Source organism: Aspergillus ruber, assembly GCF_000600275.1.
Source record: "Aspergillus ruber CBS 135680 unplaced genomic scaffold scaffold00027, whole genome shotgun sequence".
Lineage (NCBI taxonomy): Eukaryota > Fungi > Ascomycota > Eurotiomycetes > Eurotiales > Aspergillaceae > Aspergillus > Aspergillus ruber.
Window position 1 is genome coordinate 327,062 of NW_024467323.1, and position 17,056 is coordinate 344,117.

A 17,056-nucleotide genomic window follows, 5' to 3' on the forward strand; every position below is an offset into this window, starting at 1 on the left:
GAAGCTAAAGTAAGGATCCACCTGCAACAGCTTTCAATAGGCAGCGACATGATTCTTGTTCAGCTCTCTTCAACAAGATCCTTCCCGGTAATGCAGCAACACAACCGTCAGCACTAAGACATTGGATGCTGACATTGGCTCCACACTCTGACATGGAGCCTTATACTGATTATGGTCATCACCAAGCCTCGGCCCCACTGGCGCCAGAACTTTGATAGCTTCGTATTATTCTCATCCAAAATGTCACACCGAGATGTTTGTTCGGCTGTTGACTTGGATCATGGTTAAACTGATTAGAGAGAGAGAGTCATGATCTTACGGTGAGATGGGGGCAGAGTCATCATCCTAAGCCTTGATGGATCTAACATTATCTTCAGAATCATGCTCACCAACTGATACCGCATATTGTAGGAAGAAACCACTGTTGATACTACTTGTAATGCTAAATTTGGGTACGAGGGAGAATTCGCGGCTCGTTTCACCCAGAATGAACGCGAAAATTTCAGATATTGACTCTCTTGACAATCATATAAAAGTACCCAATGACCCAATAACCAGGATGATATTCTATTCTTGAGCTCGTCCCTCCATTAAAAACACACCTAACATAAGCCATGTGGTATCCCTGCAATATGCGTCCCATTCACTTGGCAACTTTCACACTATGGGCATCATTGGCTCAGTCCGCTCCGTTATCCACCGAGGACAGCTCTCGCCTAATCGGTTCCTCATTCGGTGTCCCCCAAAACGCTACCTATGACTACATCGTCGTCGGGGGTGGAAATGCCGGCTTAACAGTAGCCGCTCGTTTGGCCGAAGATTCCTCAATATCCGTTGCCGTCATCGAAGCAGGCACCTTCTATGAAATTGCCAACGGCAATCTCAGCCAGATCCCAGCCTATGATACATACTGGAGCGGAAAGGATCCTGACAACGACAGTCCGGTTGATTGGGGGTTTGTCACGACACCGCAGAACGGCCTCCTTAACGCCAGTGTTCATTATGCCCGTGGAAAAGCCCTAGGTGGATGCTCCGCCCGGAACTACATGGCGTACCACATGGGAACCATTGAGTCCTACGAGAAATGGGCGAATCAGGTCGGTGATTACAGCTACACCTACGATGGCCTACTGCCCTACTTCCAGAAGAGTCTCAACTTTACACCGCCGGGACCGTCTAGGGCTACTAATGCAACACCCAACTATGATGAGGCATCGTTAGGACCGGGCGACGGGCCACTGTCTGTGACTTTCTCCAACTACGCCAATGCTGTGTCCTCTTGGGTTGAAAAGGGTTTCGCAGCGATTGGAATTAAGCCGATCCAGGGGTTTACCAGCGGTGCACTTAATGGATCTGCTTATGTGCTGGAGACCATCAATGCGGCTGATCAGACTCGCGAGTCTTCTGAGACTGCGTTTCTGCAGCCTGCGCTGGAGTCGACTTCGTTGAAGGTTTACCAATCTACCTTGGCGAAGAAGGTGCTGTTTGATTCTGAGAAGACTGCAAATGGAGTGCTGGTTGAGTCGGACGGCGTGCACTATGTTTTGTCCGCTAACAGAGAGGTCATTGTCTCAGCTGGGGCTTTCCAGTCTCCTCAGCTGTTGATGGTATCTGGTGTGGGACCCAAGGCTAGTCTTGAGAAGCACAATATTCCCGTTGTGGCAGATCGGCCTGGTGTAGGCCAGAACATGTGGGTGAGTATCCCTAGAAACCGTAAGCAATATGAACGGAAACTAACTGACATGCTAGGATCACGTCCTAATGGGCCCAACCTACCGCGTCAACGCCATAACTTCATCCTCACTAGCAAACCCCGACGCCCTAAACGAAGCCAACGACCTCTTTATCAACAAACAAGAAGGCATCCTTACTAACTCCGGCGGCGACTTCCTTGCCTGGGAAAAAATCCCCTCATCCTACCGATCCTCCTGGCCTAACAATACCCTCTCCGCTCTAACCCAGTTCCCCAGCGACTGGCCTGAAGTCGAGTACCTCAGCATGAGCGGGTTCTTGGGCTACCAGCAGAACTACCAGCGCGACGCCCCCACGGACGGATATAACTATGCGACTGTGTCCACAGCGCTAGTCGCACCATCGTCCCGAGGGACTATCGATATCTCTTCGGCCGATATGGCTGACGCGCCGCTCATTAATCCTAACTGGCTCACCCATCCTGCGGACCAGGAGATTGTGGTGGCGGGGTACAAGCGCGTGCGGGAGATGTTCAATAGCACTGTCATGGAGGATGTCCTGATCGGGCCAGAGTACTTCCCCGGGGAAGATGTGCAGAGTGATGCGGAGATTCTGGAAGTTATTCGCAAGACAGCGAGTACGGTGTATCATGCTGCGTGCACGTGTGCTATGGGTAAGGAGGACGACAAAAAGGCTGTCATTGACACCAAGGCGCGAGTATACGGGGTCAAGGGACTGCGGGTAGTGGATGCCTCGTCGTTCCCGATCCTGCCTCCGGGGCATCCGGTGGCTACTATTTGTGAGTCTCTTGTCCTCGAATTGATGATGGAGGAGTGACTGACTTTGACAGACGCCCTTGCTGAGAAGATTGCCCATGATATCCTGAGCTCGTAGGTAGCATCTGCAAGTGATGCTCATCCGAGAAAGGCTACTCAACTCCCCGATTTCAATTGCATTCTTTGGAGGTGGACGATGCACTATGCTCCATCTGGCCCAAGTGTCTAGCAGCGATCCACAAGGGACGATCACAGCATGACATTTGCAACTGCCAGTATTTGCCAGTGCTCATTTAGTTTCTCTTCTATTGACTATTAACGCCCCTGTATATGTGAGGCAGTTGTGAGTTTCACTGGAGTTGAGCTTTGGTTGTTTACTGTTTGTTTACGTGGAACCATGTCACTGTGCAGAGAAATAATTATTAGAACACGCATTAGCAAAACATTGGATCTAAGCTAATTGATTTCTTCAATAATATAATTGCCTCCTTTCTGTGCCTCTACTCCATACAGCATCAGCACTGACACCCCACTTGGTCTGTCACCCTCACAACCACACGCCGTCGGGTATAAACAAAACAGAAGAACTAGGAAAGAAGCCCAATGAATAAACACGCAACAGGATAAAGAGGGAAAAGAAAAAAAAGAAGAAGAAGAAGAAGAAGAAGCCAAAGGAAGAATAATCAAGATACAACACTAACATCCCCAGTAGAGGTATTTTTGCTCCTCGCGTTCTCCTTTTTCGGCCATCCCTGATTCCTAAGCCTGTGAAATGGCTATTTGGACTGACATCATTCAGTTCTTTTTCTTTCTTAAAAAATACACTATAATAGTACACAGAAAGATTCTTGCTACGGGGGACATAATATTAATTTGTGACATCGTGTCCGTCGCTTACTGTTGCTGTCTTTTACTTCTCCTCGTCGCCGCTTCTTTCTCCGTCCTCCCACTCTCCCACCCTCTTACTCACCACTCAACTTCTTCACCCTTCGTCGAATCTGCGATTTCTCACCCAAGATCGCGTTGCTACGAATATACTCCTCGCAATCGATTACTTCTCACCGGCTTGTTTGATCCGCCGCGTTCCATCGCATCTCGCCGTCCTCTCGTTCGCTTCCCCTCCTTCGTACCCCCCGCGAACATTCTTGTGAGCGCCGGCTGAACGAGACCCAGAGCGTCGCAAACAGGTATGAGCTATTTTATTGGTCGTTATGCTTATTGTCGCAAGTAATCCTCAGGCCCAGTCGGACTTTCTGCTGTTGAAAATCTTTGATGACATATCTTGGCTTTCCCCTCATCTCTCCTTCCGGATTTTTCCATTGTTTGCGCTCTCCAGAGTACCAAAAAGTACATTGCGCTAATCATTCGCGTTGGCTTGGACAGATCTTTCCGGTTTTACGCGCATAGTGTCAATTCCCTACGCTACCATCTCGCTGAACGCAGTCGTCTGCTCCGGTTACCCTCCTCTATGTCCGCGTGTCGCTAAGTCCCCGTCGCGATCATGGAGTCAAAGGCTGCAGAGCTATTAGCTGCGCTGAAGAATGTCAACCTATCCATTGATGCCAAGGCTGCGCATCTGACAAGCGTCAAATCCGACATCAAACAGAAAAATGTCCCCGAGTCTGCCGTTACGCCGGTCTTCGAAGCGCTGCGCCTGGCCCTTGCATCTCAGCACTCGTCGCTGCTTGGTGGCGGGTTCTCTACCCTGAGCCACTTCTTGAAACGATTGTTTATTCAGGATCAACATCATCTGATCTCGGGCCAGGGTCGGATGCTCTATCCTATCCTGTTGGAAAGGCTGGGAGACCGCAAAGAACGTACTCGCGCCCAAGCGGCACAAGCTTTCACCGATATGTGGCCGGCTGCGAATGGTGATGTCGAACACTACGTGCTGGAAATTGCGCTGGTTGGCAAGAATGCTAGAGCCAGGGAAATGAGTATGATTTGGCTGGCGAATGTATGTCCGTCCTTTTCCCACACCTTTATGCAGTAATGTCTTACATTCACATGCAGATGACAAAATCTCATGGACTGTTGTTCCGTGCATACGTCCCTAGTCTGGTTGGCTGTCTAGAAGACGCTGACAGCGCGGTCCGCGACACGGCAAAGATGACCGTGGTCGAACTATTCCAGTACGTGATATTTGCGGTTGATTACTTTTCGGCGGTCTAACATAACTAGGAATGCCCCCGCGCGTGCCAAATCAGATTTAACCAAGCAGATAACCGCCCACAATGTTCGAAAATCCATCGCAAACTCGATCCTCACGAGCATCGGACTAAGCTCCATGGATGGAGACCATTCGGCGCCTTCGCGTCCTGCATCTCGGGCTGAGGCTTTGCACCAACGCCCAGTTTCGGTCATGTCTTCACGTTCGCACTATCGTGTTGATTCACCAGGTACACCCCCGTCCTGGCTATATGAGGAAACCGGGTCACTGATGTCGTGTTTAGAGCCCGAACCTGTTAGACCGCAACGCCCCATGTCCAGAATGGACCGCGAGCGAAGTGCTCCCCCGCCGCAGCACGCCGCAGCAGATGAATATCCTGACGAGGCGCATGGTTCCCAAAATGGCTCTGACGACATTGAGCCTCTCATTGTGGCGTCATCCCGCGATCTCGACGACATGGTGCGCGACATGCTTCCTAGTTTCGAAGGTCGGGAAACCGAACAGAACTGGATTTCGCGTGAACGCAATGTCATTACCCTTCGACGTCTTACCCGCGGCAACGCACCGCACTCGTTCCCCACCCAGTTCCTGACCGGCATTAAGACATTGTTGGATGGCATTTTCAAGGTGGTTAACTCTCTGCGGACAACACTGTGCACTGCTGGTTGTCTTATGATGCAGGACCTGGCTAAGACCTGCGGTCCTCGCATCGATTCAATGGTCGAGATTATCATGCAGAACCTCATCAAGCTCTGCTCTGGGATGAAAAAGATTAGTGCGCAAAGCGGCAACACTACGGTCGATGTCGTTATTGGTAATGTGACCTTCTCGTCACGTATTCTGCAGCACATTACGAGTGCTGCCCAGGACAGAAATGCTCAACTGCGCCTGTTTGCAGCGGGCTGGATCAAGACTATCATTCAGAGGCAAGCGCGTCACAAGAATAGCATGGAGCACGGCGGGGGGCTTGATAACCTTGACAAGAGCATCAGGAAGGGCCTCTCAGACGCCAATCCGTCTGTTCGGGAGACGATGCGTGTCACATTCTGGGTGTTCAATAGTGTTTGGCCAAGGAAAGGCGATGAGTAAGTTTCCTTTTACAGTTTTGTCTGATATCTGGTCTGACACGAAACAGGATCATCTCTACTCTCGATAGCAAGTCAAGATCCTTGTTAGAGAAGGAAAATCCAAATGCGGATCAGTCCTCGTTGAAGACTCCTTCGACATCTCAGAAAGGCCTTTCCAGCAGCACATCGTCTGCCATGTCTAGCCGCTCTGCTCTTAAGGAGGCCATTGCTGCACAGAAGAGAGCACGTCTGACACCTGGACGCTCCTTGCCTCCAAGGCCGGAATCGGCGCAGTCAACCTTTTCGGATGCCAGAACGACGGACCCGCTGTCCAAATCTTCTACTTCTACTTCTGCTGTCCGGACTGTTCCTACTGGAACCTCCGTCTCTTCTCTGTCGTCTGCGCCCATGCGCCCGGGTTCGAGGCCTCGAAGACCAGAAATAACTCGCCCGGCAACGGCAGACCCGTACGCTCGTCGAACTGGTGAAGACTCGCGATCCACCAAAGCAAGTTCTGCTCCTAAGGTAGATAGCTCACCGCGGGCCGTGAAGGCTAGATCAGCGGCTACACCGTCGTCAAAGACCCCTCGCCGGGACCCTGCGCATCTGGGCCCTGCGATGAGCAAGCCTAAGAAGCTGGACATTTCCAAGTCCCGTCTGCATGACCGGAGTGCGAATCATTCGCGCAGCGGTTCGCATGATAGTATGGCACATCATGGACGGGAGTCACCAGCTTCGATCCAATTGGAAAGTCCTCCTGGATCGACGATCCAGCGTCCTGTTCCAGCTGTGGAAGAGCCCGTTCCCAGTCTACCTACACTGCCCCCGCCGCGGATGCAATCTGTAGAACGTAGCACCCCGGAGCCTTCACGGGAGCCCACCGCAGATCTGGCCGATGACCATGTGCCACCCCCGGATGTTATTCCGAACAGCGTCCGAAAACAACCTGCTCCGGTGCAAATTTACGAAGACCCTGCTCCTGCCCCTGCGGAGACCCCAGCAGAGACCCCAGTGGAAACAGAGAACCATGCGGAAGCTGTTCCTAACGAATACTATATCTCTGCTGATACATTGGCTCGTGATGAAGAGCACAAGGATGGTGATGACGCCGGGGTCATACCTGATGTACCGGTCGTGACTGAGCCAGAAAGCCCTCACGAGTATGAGCGTGAACCCGCTCAGATTGACGTGGAACAACCAGCCCCAAGCAGCGCATCTCCGGAGATTGTTGCGCATGAAGTCCCGGCTGTTACGCCCGAGCCGGAGCCCGTTTCACGGCACGTCGAGTCTCCGGTAGCTGCGGCTGCGGCTCCAGAAACCGACATTGAACAGCCCGACTTGGCTACTCACGAGGAAGACCCGGATAGTCCTTCGTCGGTGATTCACCACCCCGTTACGGTTACAGATGTGGATTACCACGAATCACCTACGCCATCGCCTCGTGCGAGAACCAACGAGAACGCTACGCCGCTTGCCAACAAGAGTATCAACATCTCTCCTGAGATCCGCTCCGCACCGAGACACAATGTGTTGGGAGAGATCCCGAACAATGAACCAGCGCGTGACAACAGGACCCCTCGGCCTATCGCGGGAAAACTTCGGTCGCCTGAAACTATACCGACGGCAACACCGGACGTGTCGCGCCGTTGGAAGAAACTGGAGTCGACCAAGGATCGAAAGCGAAGCATTAGCCCACGGTCCAAGGACCCAGCCAAGGCACGGGAGATGCTCGACAAAGGAATGCAGCGGATCCGGACGAAGACAATGGATATCCTGGGCTACCGCAAGCTACAAGGACTGATTGAGTATCACGATGCGATTTTCGACGACGAAGCCAAGTACGACGAGATGCTGGTGGCTTTGCTGAACGAATTGGAGAGCGCGCCTGAGGAGAGACGAGCAAGCCGGTCGCAGGACGTGAAGACACAGGTTTTGGTGACGATTCGGTTCCTGTTACGTCAGAACGAAGAGTATTTTGCAGCATACTACCCGAAAGCCATGACCGCGCTGGTCAGTGCCCGCAAGCGCTACGCCTCGAGTTGCCACATTGTCAGCGGCCTGGAGGAAACGGCAGAGGAGATCATCGCCGGCTGCCCAGCGGCCGAAGTCATCGAAGCCGTCCTCGACCAGATCGAGCACGAAACGCACGACGAAGAAGGCTATCGCGCAGTGACAATGGGCACGAGCGTGGTCAGTCGTCTGGTGAAGCGGATCAACAGCGGACCGAGCAAGGAGAAAATGGAAAGTGAACTGGTGGAACGGATTGGAGGGTTCTGTGGACGTCACCTGACGGACCGGCAGCCGGATGTCCGACGGCAGGTTACGGATCTGAGTGTGGCGCTGTACCGGGGGATGGAGGACGAGAGCCGATATTGGGAGGTGATGGGGTCGCCAAGGGAGAATTCGCGAAACTTGTTAATCTATTATATTCACAAGTAGTGTCTTTTCTGTGTTTGTGTTTGTGTTTGTGTGTTGTTGTATTCTTCGTGTCTGTTTTATTACTCTTACTCTTTTAGTCTGTTGGGATTGGAAATCGGGGATTGGAGGCGTTGTACATACGTTAGGTTAGAATAATACCAGGTTGGACAGCGACATATGCAGGGATCCATTCTAGAACCACTCTATTCTCGAATAGGAGACCATTGGCAATTATCATCCGTGTTCTACTACTCCATACACGTATGCATCCGGCATCCATGACAGCAACGACGGCCGATCATCGGACCCAATTAAGGGGCGTTGGAGAATCTGATTAGATGCGGATCAGATTAGATCATTTCTCGGACTCGGAGTCACTGTACGTATATTCAGAGACCGAGGGGCGAGAAACGAACTAGTTGGATAGTAGACTGCTATTATGGGGATGGAGTATCCATGGATGGGTACCCATGGCTGTATTTTTTCGGAGCGATGCGCATGAACGGATGCAGTGTAAGTGAAAACTCTGCAGTGTCAGTACAGGTACGGAATAAGTACGTCCATGCAACACGCATAATCACTGCTACGTGTATTCTGCCTATACAGCAGAGAGATGAAATGTAAATCAACATACATGTACTAGTAGTGGCCAGGGTAAAAGTACTCGTATGCAGAACCGTATGCAATAATGAATCCGACTCGGGTGGAAAAACCAAGAAAAAGTTATCAATCAATCAGATTAGATCCGGTCAGGGGAATGTCCACTTTGACCAGACCGCTGGCCTTCGCTTGCACTAATATTAATATACCCACCAGCGGATTAAACCGCCGATCGACATTTTGTGTTTTTCAGCTGCAGGGTGCTCTGTTGCACTACACTGTGGGAGTTGTACTCCATACTGTGGGAGTGTAGGAGTAATGGGAGTACGGGGTTCTTGTACTTGTACTCAAGACTCAATGGGATGGCAATGGGGGCGCGAAGTGGGATTGTGCAAACGATACTCATAACAATACTCTGTATCAATCTCTGAATAACACTTGAAATGAAGACGCCCCACGCTAAAATATTGACTGTCACAAATCCACATCCCACCCGTCGTCGGAACCATTCCTCATTAGTCCATGCCGGCAACGGAGTCTGAACTCTGGTTATTTTTCCTCGGGTCTGTTTTCTCTTCTTTTCCTCACTTCTCTTCTTTTATTCTACTTCCATTCTCTTCTGTCCAACGGATGCCATTCTTTTGCAATCGATTGATGGATTGACTCTCGTTCATATTCACTACCTTTCGCTGCTAGGATTGGAATGTAACCTGCATTCTTGCTGCATTCCGTCTAGACACAGAAAAGAGACCCCCGGTCTCCGGTGCTTCATCACCATGTCCCAAATCGAAGACGTCCGCAAGGATGGCTTTGCTCAGAAGGTATCTTCTCTCTTCTTGTCCTCGCTGGAAAAGCAGTAGCTAATGATCAGGTCAAACGCTACCTCCCCACCAAGGAAATCTGGGGCAGGTCCTTCTCCTACATCCGCCTCCTCTTCTCCCTCGACTACACCTACGTCGATGTCATTCTCATTATCCTCGGTGTCATCTTCGGTATCGCTGGTGGTATCCCTTTTCCGCTGCTTGGTATCGTCTTCGGTGACCTGATCAACGATATGAACTCCACCACCTGCAGCGCCAGTTCCGGCACCAGTACCTCGGACCTGTCCAGCCATGTGGAAACCGAGGTGTTGTACGTCATCTACATTACCATTGGAAACTTCTGCTCTATCTACATCTATACCTGCTGCTGGTGTTTGGTCAGTGAACGTCTGGCACGCCGCTACCGGAAAGCCTACTTTGAGAGTGTGATTAAGCAGGAAGCCTCGTTTATCGAGTCGCTGCCCTCTGGCGATGTCGTTTCGCGACTGGTCGGCGATATCGAGGTCGTGCAGGCCGGTACCTCCGAAAAGGTGGGTTTGGTGCTTACCACCATTTCCTACTTTGTGACGGCGTATATCGTCGCATTCATCAAGGTGCCCAAGATTGCCGCCATGTTGATCTCCGTTGTGCCCTGTTTCTTCATCATGTCGCTGGTTGGTGGACACTATGTGAAGAAGTTTGCCGGCAAGATTTCGGACAACATTAACGCGGCGACATCGATTGCGTCGTCGAGTCTGTCGCATCTCATGCTTGTGCAAGCCTTCAACGCCAATGACCGCTTGGAGAAGCGGTTTGCGACGTATCTGGCTGGTGCACGGATGGATGCGTTGAAGAAGGCCGCCACGCATGCCTGGCAGTTGGGTTTCTTGTATTTTATTGCGTATTCCGCCAACGCGCTTGCTTTCTGGGAGGGTGCGCAGATGATTTCCAAGTCCGTGGGCGAGGATGGTGGCGTGTCTGTTGGTTCTGTTTACACGGTTATCTTCGTGTTGATCGATGCCTCGTTTATTCTGTCTCAGGTCGCGCCGTTCATTCACGTTTTCGCTTCTGCGGCTGGTGCGTCGGAGCGTCTGCTGACGGTTATCAACCGGCCGTCTTGCATCGACGCGACTTCCGATGAGGGAGATAAGTCTGCTGGCTTCCGCGAGGAGAACATCGTCTTCGACAACGTTCACTTCACCTATCCCTCACGGCCAGATGTCCCCGTCCTGCAGGGCGTCAACTTCACCATCCCCCCGCGCAAGCACACTGCCATCGTCGGTCCGTCTGGTGGAGGCAAGTCCACCGTTGTCGCCCTGCTGGAACGTTTCTACGACCCCAAGTCCGGCAATGTGATGATCGGAGACACCAACTTCCGCGACCTGAATGTGCGCTACCTGCGCGGCAACATTGGTTTTGTGCAGCAGGAACCCTCCTTGCTCGACCGGTCTATCCTCGAAAACATCGCATACGGTATGGTCGCCTCCTCCAACGAGGCGCACCAGCCCCTGTCCCAGTACATCTACGACTCGACCCTCCCCGATCTGGCTGAAATGATCTGCTCTGGTGTCTCTGAAGAAGAAGCCCTGGCCAGATTCCCTGCTGAAGTTGCCGACATTGTTGCCCGCGTCAAGCAGGCTGCCAGTGATGCCAACGCCATGAACTTCATCGCCGGTCTTCCGTACGGTCTTGCAACCGGCGTTGGTTCTGCGGGTAACCAGCTTTCCGGTGGACAGAAGCAGCGTATCGCATTGGCACGAGCTCTCGTTCGTCAGCCCTGCTTGCTTGTTCTCGATGAAGCTACAGCAGCACTTGACTCGACTTCTGAGAAACTGATCCAGCAGGCGCTTGCGAAGGTTTCGGAGAGTCTTACTACGGTTTCGATTGCGCATCGTTTGGCGACCGCCAAGGACGCGCATAAGATTGTCGTCGTGCAGACTGGTCGTGTTACTGAGGAAGGATCGCACGCTGAGCTTGTCGCCAAGGGTGGTGTCTACGCTGAAATGGTCCGCTTGCAGAACCTGGGCAAGCTGAGCGCCGAGGATGCCGCCATCCCGCAGGACATGATCGGAAAGGCCGGACCTGCCAACAGCAACACCAACACTAACATCGTGGATGAGAAGAAGGAAGCCGGTGTCAGTGACACTGAAATCAGCGAGACGCCTCCTGCCTCCAAGTCCGCCGATGTCTCGGCCCCTGCCCTAGAAAAGGAAAGCAAATGGAAGATCTGGAAAAAGAAGGACAACGAAGAAGAAGACAAAGACCTCAAGGCCAAGACCAAACGCTCCGGCTGGTTCACCACCAAATACATCTTCTCCCTCCTCCGCCCCAACATGATGTTCATCATCGCCGGCCTGTGTATGTCCGCCATTATCGGTGGCAGCTACTCTGCCGAAGCCGTCATCTTTGGTCACACCGTCGGTGCCCTGAACCCGTGCCTCTCGCCCGAGAGCATCAGCTCCAGCGGAGACCTGTACGGTCTGTTGTTCTTCATCATGGCGCTGGTCGAGATGTTCGCCAACGTCGCTGGTGGATGTGCGTTTGGCTGGGCTGCGGATAAGGTTCTGTATCGGATTCGGGTGCTTTCATTGCGGTCGCTGTTGAATCAGACTGTCGAGTGGCATCATAGTGAGGGTCGGTCGCCGGGGACACTGCTTACTTATATTACGGGTGATGCGTCGGCGTTGAGTGGAATTACCGGTACAACGATTGGATTGTTGCTAGCGACTGCTGTTAACTTGATTGCTGGTCTGGTGATTTCGCTTGCCATTGCCTGGAAGATTACCGTCGTTTTGCTCCCGACTATCCCCGTGCTGCTGGTTGCCGGTATGATGAAGCTACGCGTGCAAGCCAAGTTCGCTGAGCGTCACCAGAAGGCCTTTGCCAATGCGACTGCCATCACCGTCGAAGCCGTCGACAACATCCGCGCCGTGGCTGCCTTCTCCCTCGAGAAGCAGTCGTACGCCGTGTTCGGCCGCGCACTGATCAAGCCCTACCACGCGACTATGAAGGCCATTGCATGGGGAAATATCTGGCTTGCGGCCGCGTTCAGTATCAGTAACCTTGTGTATGCACTGGCATACTGGTGGGGATCGAAGCAGATCGCAGCGAATCTATACTCGCAGACAGATTTCTTCACCGTCCTCCCAGCACTGCTCTTCAGTACCCAGTCCTGCGGACAGATGTTCGCTCTGGCCCCCGATATCTCCAAGGCCCGCGTGGCATCCAGCAACATCGTCGAGCTGCTCACCACCCGCTCTGCCGAAGAAGAAATCTCCCCCGGCTCAACCGCCAACGTCCAACCCTCCAGCCGACTCCTCGACGAAAAACTTCCCGACGTCGAAGCCAACGAAAAAGCCGCCTCCACCACAACCTCGTCTCCGCCATCCTCCTCCCCAGGCGACAGCACCGGCCTCCTCATACCTCCGGAGAACGGCATCGCTGCCCAACTCCGCAACGTCCACTTCACCTACCCCTCTCGCCCGGAACGTCCTATCCTGCGCGGTTTGAACATCGACATCCAACCGGGTCAATTCTGCGCGCTCGTCGGTCCCTCGGGATCTGGTAAATCCACCACCTTTGCCATGCTTGAGCGCTTCTACCGCCCAGCCCAAGGTTCCGTGGTTATCGACGGGACAGACATCACCCGCCAACTGGACACGTCCTTCCGCGATGACATTGCCCTCGTCCCGCAGGAGAACGTCATGTTCGAAGGCAGCGTCGCGTTCAACATCGGTCTCGGCGCGAAACCAAATCACGAACCCAGCCAGGCAGAGATCGAAACCGCATGCAAAATGGCCAACATCCACGATGTCATCACATCCCTGCCCCAGGGCTACGATACACTGTGCAGCCACGACGGAAAGCAATTCTCCGGTGGTCAGCGGCAACGCTTGTCTATTGCTCGCGCGCTTGTCCGGAAACCCCGGATGTTACTGTTGGACGAGTCTACTAGCGCCCTCGATGTGGAATCTGAAAAGCGCATTCAAGAAGCGCTCGCAACGCTCGCTGGCAGGACAACAGTCGTCGCGATCGCGCATCGGTTGAACACGATCCATCGGGCGGATTGCATTTTCCTTATTGAGGATGGTGTTTGTGTGGAGCAGGGGACGCATACGGAGTTGATCCAGCGGAGTGAGACGTATCGCACGAGTGTAATTCACCAGTCGTTGGAGACTTAAAAAAACACTCCGAATATATTAAATAGTTTTGTTATTGTCTCTTTATTAGAGCATTATTGGCGTTTGGGAATTGATACCTTGTGGTATTTACTGTATTAGTTGGTCAATATATATTTCCACCTTTCAAGAGTTCAATTATATGTTCTCGGCCTCGACTGCTTCAACTAAGCGTAGAAAAAGAAGAAAAGAGCTTGCCGTGTTTTGCTGTTTTTTATTTTTTTTCTTACATGGGAGATATGATATATATATACAGGTAGTCACGTTGAATGTGTTCCTCCGTACTACCCGACTACCTCGGTCCGTCCAACAGGATTCAAACCCCTGACGCACTCCGGAACCCCGTACTAAGTACGGGGCATGAAGTACAGATCGACCCTGCATGAACTATCCTGTCTACTACACCACCACTCTACAGGTAGGCGACTACGATCCAATCAATAAACAAAAGGAATATTAACATTCACTATATACAATAATAGGCGCAGAAAACGCTTAGTTCTGGCCCTTAGGTCTGCAGGTGCCCGAGGGCTGGCTGGGCTCTTGCTATGGGATTGTTAGCATCTATCCTTTACTTTCTCCCATTGGGACTGGGTTGAGTGGGGAGGGGGCTGGAACTTACGATGCAGAGGCCACTCTTGCAGTAGTCAGTCTTGCTGTCGGACTGGCAGGGCTGGTTGTCGTCGATCTATCATGTGTTAGATATGGGGTTCCGAATGGTAAGAGGATAGATAAAGGAAGAGGAACGTACGGTCTTGGAACCACCGCTACCACCGGCACCAGCGGCAATGGCAGAGCCGGCGAGGAAGAGAGAGGCGAAGATGGAGAGCTTCATTGTGTTTGTTTGGAGCGAAGTTGAATTGATTTGTTTAGAGGATTGAGAGATGAGTTGTTGATGTTGACAGAAGAGCTGGAAGATGAACGGTATTTATAACTATTCTGTACCATGTGCTTAGTTAAGGGAAGAAGAATCTCCTGATCCGCTGCTTCTATTGCTTCGGATGACGCGTTTGTGGAACGGTGGAACTATGGAGTATGGATGGTCTGGTCGAGACGGTGAGATGTTTGTGGTTCTTTTCTTTCCTGGCACAGCAAAAAACATACTATGCTCATACATGGACAGTTTGAATAGGCGCTGATACTCGATTTGTCTCAATCATTCATATTCCCTACTAGTAATGGGCGTGTGTCCTCTGTATCCGTCCTCCGTCCTCTGCACTGAGAACAGGCAAACCCTACTCCGGACCTTCTCCGGAGAACAAATGGTGGTGCCGATGGAGCATCCCAACCCCAACTGGGGATCGGCAAGGCGTGATCAGATGGCCCCCGTGATTGAATTGACGCTAGTCCGTAGTCTGCCCGTAGCCTTGTCTCCGTATCCGTACTCTCCGTGTCCTATCCATACTGCCGAGTCAATTGCCTCTATACTTTATACTACTATCCTATACTTCCCCTCCTGACATATCGTAGAATACTCTAATGCTCCTCCTGCACAGCACACATATTCCGTAGTGCATGTACTTGTGCATAGTAGTACAGACCGATAATCAGGGGTAAAAATAGAATGAAGATCATGACATCACAGGAGATGCCCTATACATTTCCGGTTTTGATTGGCATTCTATTGTTCTAGAGACTTGGCAGGGGATGTACTACTTTTGTGGACTTGTTTGTGCATACGTGTATGGGTTTATGTTCCGAGATCTGTCTTCCGGAGTGCGGAATATCGGTGTCGGTGTATGCGGGATTTCTGGATATGACTTCAGCCGGAAATTAGATTGCTGTCGACGGAGTGCGTGGATTGTCTTCCTATATAGGATAGGCATCATTATTCGAGCCGGGCTGAGTTGAACTCCTTGAGTGACGGTCTATCAGTTATGGGTAACGGTTTGGGCGAGTGTTTCTATTTTTTCGACGGAGGTCTCCGCATTTCCGGATTGGGAATCTCTCGGAGTACGTCGTCTCTATCATCCGCACCTTAGCATAGAGCTCTCCCGCCTTCGTGCTATCTTTCCTTGATTGTTTTAGTAATAGCAGAGTACAGCTCTACAGCGGATCGGGATTTGCTCGACGACACAATACCGGTTGTTATGTTCGTTACTCGCAGTTCAAGGCGAACGAGAGCTGCGTTTATTCATTGAAACCACAGCCGCGAAAAAATGCGAATGATAACCGGGGTTCGGTGCGAATATTGAGGTCTGGGCATCACTCACCACCTCCTTTGGATTAGACTCAAAGGCTTACTCTAATGCTCTACTACAACTATCCGAGTTGTTCAGATGATAGAGAACGAAAAATAGGGTAGAGCAGCTGCTAGTCCTTCACCTACGATAAAGGTCCTGGTTGGCATGTGCTCGAAACTTTGTCGGAACCAGACCTGGCGACTTCGACAAAGCACGCGGCTAGCCACCATCGTCAGAATAATATACAGACTTGCTCAAAGACGGAAAACGGATGCTTCTGCATGAATTTTTCTCCACGTACAACCAGACGTGGTGTCCATGGAAATAAAGGCAGACCGCTGCCAGCCTCCTGTCCGAATGGACCACGCACGGCCCCCATAATGGTATTGAAATTGTGACTGATTTTACGGTCACCGATGAGTGCAAGGCCTTGCCAGCCCATTACCCAGCTACGACAATCCAGAGAACCGACTAGCCTGTCGCACAAGAAACCATGGTCTTGTTTCCTTTGCATGGCACCGTCTGTCCGCAGGTACGTTGGCAAAGCCCTCTTCACGCTCAAGCCCACCAGGGCAGCACGCATACCGTATGATGCAGATCTGGTAACACGTCGACACTGTTCCACTGATGGGCATGTTCCGAAGGATAGTGTTCTCGAAAGTGACTCTGATCAGGAGTCTTGTGACACCACGCTCCAAGCTGACTACCGAACGAAGGTGATGAAGAAAGACTTCAGTCTTCGTATGTGCTGACTACAGATAAAAACGACGGATCCATCGTTCACAAAGTGGAATATTTGAGAAACGACTACAACACCGCTCCGTCGCAGTCTAATACGCAAATACTCACAAGTGGCTGCAGAGTATTGGGGGTCAACGGTGACTGGTATCCACATGCTGATAAGTCTATTTGCAGTTGCTCGGGCTTTGTTGGAGAAAGCTGTGGAGAAAGGACTTTCCCATGCGGCAACATGCCACTGTTATGGCCTCTCCAGACTCCCCTACTTCCTTCGATATACCACCGACCCAACGGTTAATCAAAGAAAAATATTCACCGTAGAAGTTGCGGGTTTGGGTATCCGCTGGTGTGATATATATATGCGCTTACGCTCTCAATTCCCTGGAATTCTGGAGACCAGACTCGAGACCCCATAAGTCTTATGATTGAACAGC

General features: G+C 51.7%; 4 protein-coding genes across 4 annotated transcripts; 3 read left to right on the forward strand and 1 right to left on the reverse strand.

Moving 5' to 3' along the window:
* Positions 1-664: 664 nt before the first annotated feature.
* Positions 665-2,586, forward strand: EURHEDRAFT_517700 (GMC family oxidoreductase; the record flags this gene model as incomplete). The annotated part of the gene is made up of 4 exons (XM_040786589.1): positions 665-682; positions 705-1,694; positions 1,750-2,491; positions 2,543-2,586. The coding sequence occupies 4 exons, from the start codon at positions 665-667 to the stop codon at positions 2,584-2,586; spliced, it is 1,794 nt and encodes a 597-aa protein (XP_040636115.1).
* A 1,383-nt stretch (positions 2,587-3,969) lies between these two features.
* On the forward strand, positions 3,970-8,144 carry EURHEDRAFT_380228 (uncharacterized protein; the record flags this gene model as incomplete). The annotated part of the gene is made up of 5 exons (XM_040779264.1): positions 3,970-4,425; positions 4,482-4,600; positions 4,650-4,867; positions 4,922-5,723; positions 5,774-8,144. 5 exons carry the CDS (start codon positions 3,970-3,972, stop codon positions 8,142-8,144), a joined length of 3,966 nt encoding a protein of 1,321 aa, XP_040636116.1.
* A 1,186-nt stretch (positions 8,145-9,330) lies between these two features.
* EURHEDRAFT_388824 (ABC transporter ATP-binding protein) lies at positions 9,331-13,852 on the forward strand. Its single transcript, XM_040779756.1, has 2 exons — positions 9,331-9,544; positions 9,595-13,852. The coding sequence occupies exons 1-2, from the start codon at positions 9,500-9,502 to the stop codon at positions 13,702-13,704; spliced, it is 4,155 nt and encodes a 1,384-aa protein (XP_040636117.1). The 5' UTR covers positions 9,331-9,499; the 3' UTR covers positions 13,705-13,852.
* Positions 13,853-14,192: 340 nt separating this feature from the next.
* On the reverse strand, positions 14,193-14,599 carry EURHEDRAFT_415548 (uncharacterized protein). Its single transcript, XM_040782721.1, has 3 exons — positions 14,453-14,599; positions 14,324-14,389; positions 14,193-14,247 (listed from the first exon to the last, which is right to left on the reverse strand). Exons 1-3 carry the CDS (start codon positions 14,534-14,536, stop codon positions 14,197-14,199), a joined length of 201 nt encoding a protein of 66 aa, XP_040636118.1. The 5' UTR covers positions 14,537-14,599; the 3' UTR covers positions 14,193-14,196.
* Positions 14,600-17,056: the final 2,457 nt, after the last annotated feature.